The sequence below is a fragment of the Primulina tabacum genome, chromosome 9 (genome assembly GCF_025594145.1).
Source record: "Primulina tabacum isolate GXHZ01 chromosome 9, ASM2559414v2, whole genome shotgun sequence".
NCBI classification, from domain to species: Eukaryota; Viridiplantae; Streptophyta; class Magnoliopsida; order Lamiales; family Gesneriaceae; genus Primulina; species Primulina tabacum.
The window spans coordinates 23,159,899-23,171,161 of NC_134558.1; the positions used below are offsets into that span (position 1 = coordinate 23,159,899).

Here is an 11,263-nt window from a genome sequence, read left to right on the forward strand (position 1 = left end):
GTTGTCGTATGGCATATTTCTTGTAGTGACAGTAGTACATGTCAACTAATGTGGCTCAAGTACAAAAAGGAACATGAATATATAGTATGGTATGACATGGTTTAAAAATTAATTGTTAATCACGACTTGATATGTATAATTCTTTGATGCTTATTGATACGTATAAGTGTCAACTTATTGAGTTTTATAAACTCATGTAGCTCATGTATTACAGGATCAGGTAATGAAGATGCATAGGATGTCGGTTCGCCAATGTATGCTTGTGACGTGCCTTACCTCGACAAGAACTTGGACGTCTTATTGTATACCTTCCGCATATGTATTGTAGTGAATTTTATGTCAGGGTTTGGAAAAGGTTTCACGATGTTTATGATTATATGTATAACGATACAAGGTATGTTTGAGTATGATTATATGTATGTATAGATATTGTTGCTTGGGTTGTTGGCTTATACAAAATATAGGGACATCATGCCAAAATTTTTTATAAACCGTTAAATTGATGCCATTTGTTTGAATTGCTTCACAATATAGGTATATCGTTCAAATCCTATTTTGATTATAAGTATTAGTATCATTAATTATGTCAAGTATACAAAAAGGGTGTGACAGATAAAATCTTCAGTTTTCATGTAATCATGCAATTAGATCTTCAACCATTTACTATGTATCATTTAAGCATTTAAAATCAATTAAATTAAGTTATTAAGAATTTAAATCATTTGCATGCATGCATTTTACGTGAATTGATTTTTTGACGTTACACATCAGGGATGTATTTAAGAATTTAGTTCATGACAAAAAAATCATGTTTCATTCCATCTAGTCTCGGTGGATAAATTCAGAGCAGCAAATTACAGTTGTCCTTCTATTGATGAAGTAAAATCACAAATGTCTACAAAAATTGATGGATTGAGCTCTCAACTAAACATAGTGATGGATTTTCTGGAAAAAAAAATATTTGGTGATGTTGAAAAAAATGGGAAAGTGAGCCAGAAGAAGACTGAATCTAGTCACTCCCGAGAACCTCCTAGGTTGATTAATTCCAGAAAGCCTTCTGATTCCAGCAAGCACCCATCACTCATCAGAAACTTATAGTAAGACTCTTTTTATCAAATTTATCAAGTGATGAGTTAACTAGGACTTTTCTATAGGCTAGTGATAAGCCCCGCTGAAGCAAGTTGTTGCAAATTACTTGTAATTGTCAAAGTCTTTCAGTGTAACACTTTCGAAAAAGAAAAAAAGGTTGACTTACGTGTTGTTCAAATATCTAAATATCCGTAAACAACTTATCCATGAATGAATATCCATAAACAACTTATCCATGAATTTATATATTATTTCTTCTTTCTATCCTAACTGATATTTAGTTTTGTCATTTATAATGTTCAAATCGATTCAGTGAGCCTACTTTTGCTCAGTTTCCAACTACTAGTTTGCTAAAGCCCTACTGATAAGAATTAAATTTCAGTGTAGTTAATGTTGGAGATTCAATAATATTAAATCTATAAATCATGTGATTAAATCCATATATCACAACATGCCAGGAATTCATGTCGAATTATAAAAAAAAATGAATAACAGTAAACACGTACCAGAATCTATTGATTAATCTAGCGTCAGAGTTATGGATCTTCCAAGACAACAGAGAATCGACCACCGTATTCTTGCCTTTGATGGGAGAAGGAGAGAGATCTAGAATACGTGTGCCGTATGTATTCTGTGTTGTATTCTCTGTGCCTTGGGGACCATAACCTTATATAACCTTAGGAGTCTTCAATCTATCATAGAAGACCTAATTGTGCTGGGTTTCTACACATAAGGTGGACCATACCAATTTATTTAATACTTTGAAAACCCATAATTAATTAGATCACTTTATTGGGTCCTTTATTAGATAGCTTGTTCATGTACAATTAATTAAATTATGTGAACCCACAAAATAATTCCAACAATCTCCCACTTGGGCCACATAAGTTATCCGGATATTGTACATGCAAAAAAAAAAAAAAAACTGGATTGAGCTCTTGCTATCTAAACCAAAATATTCCTTAACAATCTGGTCTATCAATTATACAAATATCGAACCAAAGCAGTCATCACTACATTTAAAATCACTAAACTCATCAAGGATCACAATATTAGCATAATCAATAACATAGATCAAGTATGGATGTGTAGCATGGAAATACATAAATGTGATCCAAGAATAAAACCTGTATTTCCAACTGGTCCTCCTAATGACTTAAAGAGTCCAATAACAGACTTTCAACCAAATGCTAAACCGCAATGAAAGGCATCACTTTATTTCAGAGTAATTCAAATAAATCTTAGTCTGTACAGAAACTTAAATCATGTCAAATGAGTCAATGCTCAAACCGAATACAAACTCCCACTGTACATGCATATCAACTATATGGACAACACCAATGTGTATCACATACCCAAAAAATATTGGGTGGCCAACCCATGACAACCGCATTCGCAATTATAGAGTTTGCAATAACATGCTCAATTGACACATAACCACTCTGAATTATTTACTTCCAACTGGAAACTTCATGTCAATATATTTTGACTTTTGACAAGTTTCAGTTGTTCTTTAAGTATAATATAGCGGCTTTATTATCACAATTGATCCTCAATGGTTTCTTAGGCCAATGATCATTACCGGTGATAAAATTCCGCAACTTTATTCGGATTCCAAATATCCAACTATTTCTAAATGTCAGATTTCCGATGTGTGAGCATAAAATCCTTAGTTCATTTTATGTACCGTATAACCCGATTAACAATCCAATGTCGGGTTTCTTAAATATCTGCCCAACATTCTAATGATGTTCGCAATATCTAAACAATGTTCTCTATAAATCCGAATGAGATTACCACCTGATAAAATTTATACTACCACATATGTGGACATAAACATCAATATATTATTCTCAATGTTGACTTTTCAATTTACTCACTCTCACTAAAGTCAACGTACGAAATTAATTTACATTTAATTTCAAAATTTCATGCATGCATAATGTCAATGTCATTTAAAATATTGATGTTCAATTTATCAAGCTTATCAATCAAGAAACTCATACCAAACATATTTGAATTTCGAAAAATTGAAAATTACCACATGGATAAAGGAAAAAATTGATTTGTCCAAACATGAAACTAAAATCAAATTTTGTTTTTCAAATTCAAATACCAAAAAATAAAAAACTAGTCCTAAATAAAGCTTTTAAAAAAACACCAATAGTTTTATTGTCATTTTTCATAAGATGTATCTTTCACCATCAGCTGGAAGCCGGCTCCTTAGGCAACCCTTTCTTTGCACGTCAATTGGCGTATTTGGGACAATCCTTCTTCACATGTCCATCGGTCCTTTTGCAAAAGAAACAAGTGATCACTTTATCTTGTTTCTGTTACTCCATATGCTGTGAAGTCCCAGAGTTTCTTTCCTTATTGCTCCATTTCCTTTTCTTATTGATGCAATTACCTTGATAGTTAGATGTCAAGTGAGCACTTTCAATCATATCTTGTTTCAATCTCTTCTCCTCCTGAACGCACTGCGCAATAAGCTCATTCATAGTCCACTTTTCCTTCTGGGTATTATAACTTATTTTGAATTGATTAAATTGCGCAGGCAGAGAGATCAAGACTAAATGCACGACTATGTCTTCCGACAATTCCAACTTGAATGCTTTTAGTCGAGTCACAAGATTTGACATTTCCATTATGTACTCCCTTATTATTCCCTTTCTCTATGTACCGCATTGAGACAAGTTTAGTCAGAATAGTACTTGTCTCGACCTTTTCGTTTGCAGCGAAACGATCTGCTATTTGAGTAAGTAACTTTTTAGCATCATTTTCTTCAGGAATTGCACCCCTTATAGTATCTGGAATGGAATGTTTCATAATCATCAGACTCATGCGATTTGATCGCTCCCACTTTTCCAAAGAACCCTTTTGATCAGCAGTTCCCGAACTGGTTAAAAGTGCGGGACGATCTTCCCTTAGCGCATAGTCCAAATCCATGCAGCCGAGCACTATCATAACATGCTCTTTCCATTTCTTGAAGTTTGAGCCATTAAGTACTGGAATGTTGTTTAGATAAGCAAATATAGAAGATGCTATAACAAAATAGAATCAAAAACTCACAATAAAATATAGTCAATGCATATATTTAAATTAAATAAATCACAAGATATAAGCATGCTGGTGGTGGGCCCATAAAAAAATGTACCTAGCATAATATTGATATTTAGTCTTTGAACAAAAATAACAATTTGTAAGTGGTACACTCAAACATCATGATTATTAAATATTGATAATAAATCCGGCCAACAATATGCCTTTCTTTGGACCGACAATTGCATACATGAATAAATCCGAAATTATCACATATTTAGTACCATATATTGTGCTAAAATTTGGCCAGAAAATGACCTTCCTTTGGGCCGATCATTTTCCACATAAATTTAACACAATTTAATATCATATAATGTGTCTACAATCTGGCAAGAAAATAATCTTCCTTTGGGCCGATTAATTTCTGCATATTTTTGACACGCTTTAAGACCACATAATTATGTGCTTATAAGCTGGCCAAAAAAATAACCTTCTTTTGGGCCGATTATTTTCTACATAGATATAAACACAATTTTTTTTTAAGTCTGCAATCTGGCTAAAAAATAGTCTTCCTTTGGGCCGGCTATTTTTCGCATAGATATAAATGCACTTGAAAAAAATATAATGAATCTAAAATCTGGCCAGAAAATAATCTTCCTTTGGGCCGATTAATTTCCGCAAAGATCTAGATGCACTTTAAAATCATCTATTGTGTTTGAAATTTGGCCAAAAATTAGTCTTCCTTTGGGCCGACTATTTTTCGCATAAATTGAAACACAATTTATTTTGAACTTCAACAATATCTACATATCTCAAAAAATCACTTTATTAATATGTAATTTAAATTTAAACAAATTTGAGATACAAGATATTAATTTAACTTAAATTTTCACAAGAAAATTTAATTTACTTTGATCGGGCCAAATAAAACACAGAGACCAAATATGCAAGAAATAAAATATTTGCACCTTATAATTATTCATCCACAAATATTTTATCGAAATAAAAAAAGACGATAAAATAAGGAATAATTCCATATTAATTTTATTTCATGCAATTAAATTTTGAAATGGTCTAATTTAATTTCACAAATCAGAATTGCGGAAGTCAAAATTTAATAAATGATCAAAATTCTGGATTTCAAAATATGGTTCAAAAGTTAAATAACCAAACAAGGCCTTAAACGAACCCCAAAAATTCCCAAATTCGAAAAAACCCTAGCCCTAAACGCATAAAGCCGCCGCCACCTCCTCCGGCCAAACCAATCGACGGCGACCATGAACCAGGGTCGATTTACTACGGTCGACCACCACCCTGAAATCTCCGACCAACAATCATCCATAAATCGATCAAATTTTCCGAAAAATCAAACGAAAATCGCGCGGCGAGTATTCACGATTTCAGGCCTTTTATGGTAGTTTCCGGTCAATAGATGGTGTTTATAGGGGCGCCGGAAGATGGAAAACAAACGCCTAAGAAATCGCTGCCGAAAAGTTGCCAGAGAACGTTCAATTCGCCCTGAATCCGGCGGCCATAATCCAATTCGAAAAATTCGAATTTTTTGATTTTCAATTTTTTTAAATTTCGAAAATTAATATGAATTTTGGATGTAAAATTCGAAAAAACTATATCCAAAGAACATGAATTTATTCAGATTCAAATACAGAAAATTTAAAAAAAAAGTCAGATCTGGATCTAAAAAATTTATAGACAAGAAAATTGTCTCAGATCTGAGAATAAAACCTTATTTTCTATTTAGATCCACCAAAAAACAAAATTCTCATAATTCAACATGAACGTGGCTCTGATACCACTTGTTGGAGATTCAATAATATTAAATCTATAAATCATGTGATTAAATCCATATATCTCAACATGCCAGGAATTCATGTCGAATTATCAGAAAATATGAATAATAGTAAACACGTACCAGAATCCATTGATTGATCTAGTGTCAAAGTTATGGATCTTCCAAGACAACAGAGAATCGACCACCTTATTCTTGCCTTTGATGGGAGAAGAAGAGAGATCTAGAATACGTGTGCCGTATGTATTCTGTGTTGTATTCTCTGTGCCTTGGGGACCATAATCTTATATAACCTTAGCTGTCTTCAACCTATCATAGAAGACCTAATTGGACCGAGTTTCTACACATAAGGTGGACCATACCAATTTATTTAATATTTTGAAAACTCATAATTAATTAGATCACTTTATTGGGTCCTTTATTAGATAGCTTGTCCATGTACAATTAATTAACCCACAAAATAATTCAAACAGTTAACCCAAACGAATTATTTTGAGAATGTTGTGAGATTGTTTATTCAATCTCCTTCTAATCAATACTCTGATCCTAACAATCAACACAGCTGGAAAAGCCGTTGTGATGCCACTCCCAAGAGTAAAAGAAACTACTACGGCTGGAAAGGTCGTTGTAGTGTCACTATGAGAGTTATGGAATTTTGTACTGCCAGAAATACTTCGTGGTATCACTCCTGAGAGTTAGAGAGATCAGCACCGCTGGACTTAAAAAATAAAACCTAGGCCCTTAACTTAGCATTGATCGACAATAATACATAAATGACCAAATCTACCCCTAAGTGTTACAACCAGAACCCCACGACTACCAGAGAAGCATCGTCACAACATATTATGTATAAATAAAATATAAAAAATAAAAAGAATTGATTAAAGCGAAATACTGGAAACCTCAAAATGGCAACCCATCACTGTCTACATCCGCCATCTGCCCATCTCGCTCATCGCCAATCATCAACAACCTCACCAACAATCGCGTCCCACGAGACCCGCCTCGCTATCGGCCATCATACACCATTGCCATAGCCTGCATGATTTGTGGAATTTGAGCTTGACTCGTTGTCCTCAGCAAGTGACTTTAATAAAAGTTGATTTTTATTTTTATATTATTTAAATTTTTTAATGACAAAAGCAAATATTTCTGGAAAATAATTTTATAAGTTTTTGATTAATAAATTTTTTAATACATTACTTAATCAAATAAATAAATTATTTTTAATATATATAAAATAAAAAGTAAAAGAAAAAAAATTACAAATTGGTATATGCGTGTATAAATCACCGATATCATATACTAACTTAAATAGAGGCCAGATTACATTCGGCCTCATGTTTACTTGTTAGAAATGTTGGCCCACTTTTGGAATCCGGCCCATATAGAGGCCCATTGTGACTCTTTTTTATAAACCCTAGCACAATCTCCCTTGAATATTCCCTACACAAATTCACCCGCGCCGCTGCACGAAAATGGGACGGGTGATTCGTTCACAGCGTAAGGGAGCAGGATCCGTGTTCAAGTCCCACACCCACCACCGGAAGGGACCGGCCAGGTTTCGATCCCTTGATTTTGGCGAGCGAAATGGGTACTTAAAGGGGGTCATCACCGATATCATCCACGACCCCGGTCGTGGGGCTCCCCTCGCGCGCGTCACTTTCCGCCACCCTTTCCGCTACAAGCACCAGAAGGAGCTTTTCGTAGCCGCCGAGGGCATGTACACCGGACAGTTCGTGTATTGTGGGAAGAAAGCCAACCTCATCGTAGGTAATGTTCTCCCGATAAGATCCATCCCCGAGGGTGCTGTCGTCTGCAATGTCGAACACCACGTTGGTGACCGTGGCGTCTTCGCCAGAGCTTCTGGGGATTATGCTGTCGTCATTTCTCACAACCCAGATAATGGTACCTCTAGGTATAATTTAACTAAATCTCTGTTATTCTATTTATATTCCTTATTTCTGTTAAGTTTAATTGACTCAAATGATTGGTAATTTTGGTTGGATGTATTGATTTTAATTCACGGGTTTTGATTAATTTTATGACAATTTGTATAGTTTGAACAGATTGATATTTTCTCCTTGTCCCCGATTCTTTCCTTACTAAGATTTCAACTGTTTGTTAATTTGATTCTGAGGGTAACCGTATGCTATTTGTGTTGTGAAATATGCGAACTTTATGCTATTAGATTGCGTTTAGTTTATTTTATATGATAATATCGCTGTCTTTTATGGCATTAATGGTATTAAAGATGAGGATATATGTTTGAAATATATGGGGACGCCTTGTTTAAAGAGGCTTATTGAGATAAAGCAGTAGTTGAGAGCTAATGCTATCACATAATAGTTAAAAGCACAAAAGGTGTGCACCTAGGCTCAATTCTAGCTGAGGCTCTTTCTCTCAGAAGTGTAGTTACGATAGTTACCAAAGGCGAGCCCCTCGCGCCACCAGGCGAGGACCCTACGCATGGGGTCATCCAACGCACAGCGATTCACTAAGGCGATCCCAGGTGCTCGTAAGCGCGCCTTAGTGAATTTTTTCAATTACTTGTTTAAAACAAAAAGCCAAAACCCAAACCTAAGCCGTAGCAACCAACTTTGAAATATGAACAGATCAGAAAAAGATCGATTTCATATTTTTGATGAAGAGGAAGAAAAAATTTATATTGATCAAGAAAATTATGAAGATCAAGAAGAACACAATTTTGGATACTCTGATGATACCTTGAACTTATTAATTGTTTTTTGTTTTGAGTGACATTGTCACTTTATTATTTCATATTTTAATATATTTATTCTAACATAAATATTTTTTAAAAATTAAAAATGTGTGTCTTGTGCCCTTGACAACTATGATATTAACCATAACTTTCAAGTCTTGGTGCAACTCAAATGCTCAATGTCACTTATTCAATCAATCATAATGTTGACTAAATATGATGTTTGTTTGTTTGTATAAGGATGTTTGAAGTTTCATGTGTCTGACTTACTCACTCGCTTATGGTTGCATTCTTTTGATATTTAGAAGAAGGTTTGATAGATGATGATCTCGTTTCATTATTATTATATCACCATTCAAGGTAGTACTTTTTTTAAGCTTATTCCCATGATATAATCTAAGTGAAGGGGCAAACATGTTGGCCATCCATTATTTGCTGTATTTATGTCATTTTCCTTGCTCAGGATTAAGCTTCCATCAGGAGCCAAGAAAATCGTGCCTAGTGGTTGTCGTGCTATGATTGGCCAGGTTGCGGGAGGAGGTCGTACTGAGAAACCACTCTTGAAGGCTGGAAATGCATATCACAAATTTCGAGTGAAGAGAAACTCTTGGCCCAAGGTCCGTGGTGTTGCTATGAATCCTGTGGAGCATCCTCATGGTGGTGGTAACCACCAACATATCGGTCATGCCAGTACTGTACGTCGTGATGCTCCTCCTGGGCAGAAGGTTGGTCTTATTGCTGCAAGGAGAACTGGTCGTCTGCGTGGTCAAGCTGCTGCTACAGCCGCCAAAGCAGATAAGACTTAGTTTACTCATTCAGTTGAAAATGAACTTAATTTCCTTTACTGTCTTCTGTTTTGTTTTTTATGACTTAGATTTTGTCATTCAATGGCATTTGAATTATCATGCTGGAGGATATGCGACATGGTTGATTTTTTATTATTTTATTTCTGTCAATTGTACTTTCTTGAATTGTTTTCCAATTTGGGGTACAATGATCGTTTTTGCCATTAAAAAGTAGTACTATGTTATTATGAACAATATATCGTTGCTGTCTTAGAGCAAGTCTATGCAATAAGTTGCTGTTACTTTGTGTTGATATATATTAGGACAAAACCAATAAACCAGATCTCTGCCTAACCATAGGAATGTGAGTCATATGGTGCTTCTGTCGAAAACCTGCCTTTTTCATGTATGCTACAATACCACATATCTGGAAATTTTAAAAATTAAAATAAAAAAAATTATACCATCATCGAATTAAAAATAAACCCAAAGATTATATATTAACAATAATGGTTCAAAATATTTTATTATTGACAAAGATATATATAATTTTTTTAATAGATAGATAATCAATAATCCAAAAATTCATTTCCCACTGGGACTAGTGTGTATCGGAGAAGAAGACAGGCTAATTGCAACTAATACGTTCTAAAATATTTCCATTTTCACGGGAAAAAATTTGTTGCCTGTCAAATTCGTTAGATCCCTCAATAATTACAACCCACACCCAAAATCAATATATTCTACATGTCAAATTTGTTAGATCTTTCAGATAATTACGATCAATTTTATTTTATTTTTTATTTTTATTTTTTTACATTTTTAAAGTTTTACCTTGACGTTTATGAAAAATGAAAAATATCCAAATAAAATCTACCACGAATTCCAACCAAATACTGAAAGTAGCACTTCTATGCAATCCAATGATAAATATAAATCTCTTTTCATGTTAATCGGATTTTAAAATATATGTAATCCACAGAATCTCATACAAATGGCAATATTTAAAGAGAGAATGATTTTGGATAAAGTATATGTAGCGCTCTAACTATTAATCGTTATTACAATATAATTTGATTAGAGATAATTAATTATAACGAAAAACGAGTAAAATTTTTTTTATAATGAGCCAAAATATGACATTATGATCATAATACTAAAAATAATATATATATAATAAAGTCTCGTCTAAACATATCACAAACATAAAATAAGCCTACACGTGACCGAAATCAACTACATACAAACAACTCATATCATCTGAACATGCCCCTATATATAGATACATATATACAAATTGATCCTAACAACTGATTGCAAAGTTGATCATTCGGACATTTCAATTCATAGATGTAGATCTCGGACCTATGAATGGGGATATTCCCCAAACTCACACAGAAAAAGTAAGATCATTATTTGTCAGGACTCTTCGGCGTAAGTTCCTTGGCTTGGACAGGACATTTAGCACATGTCTTTTCAGGGAGAGCTAATGCTCGTTGGGTATTTTGGTTGGACACTGCTTCACACCCAAAACAAAAAGAAGGGAGCTACGTCTGAGGTAAACTTGGAGATGTAAGTCTTCTTATAAACTACTCAACCTCAACTCACACATGACTCACTTCAGAAGTACTCTATCTAGTCTCGTGATAACCTAGAGTATCTGTCATTATCCACACATAAAGACAACAACAGCCACCATTCGGGGTGAGCGAACGCTTTCTATGGAACAACCATAATAAATACAACATGTATCTACACAATGAAAAATGATATGAGAACGTCTACTACTCATTTTTCTTTAAAATATATTAGAATTTTTTT

The 11,263-nt window shown here is 34.0% G+C and overlaps 2 protein-coding genes across 2 annotated transcripts; one reads left to right on the top strand and one right to left on the bottom strand.

Moving 5' to 3' along the window:
- Nucleotides 1-3,422: 3,422 nt before the first annotated feature.
- LOC142504304 (uncharacterized) lies at nt 3,423-4,035 on the bottom strand. The gene is made up of 2 exons (XM_075617187.1): nt 3,811-4,035; nt 3,423-3,761 (listed from the first exon to the last, which is right to left on the bottom strand). Exons 1-2 carry the CDS (start codon nt 4,033-4,035, stop codon nt 3,423-3,425), a joined length of 564 nt encoding a protein of 187 aa, XP_075473302.1.
- Nucleotides 4,036-7,365: 3,330 nt separating this feature from the next.
- On the top strand, nt 7,366-9,699 carry LOC142555001 (large ribosomal subunit protein uL2-like). The gene is made up of 2 exons (XM_075665631.1): nt 7,366-7,853; nt 9,121-9,699. Exons 1-2 carry the CDS (start codon nt 7,414-7,416, stop codon nt 9,461-9,463), a joined length of 783 nt encoding a protein of 260 aa, XP_075521746.1. The 5' UTR covers nt 7,366-7,413; the 3' UTR covers nt 9,464-9,699.
- The last annotated feature ends 1,564 nt before the right edge of the window (nt 9,700-11,263 follow it).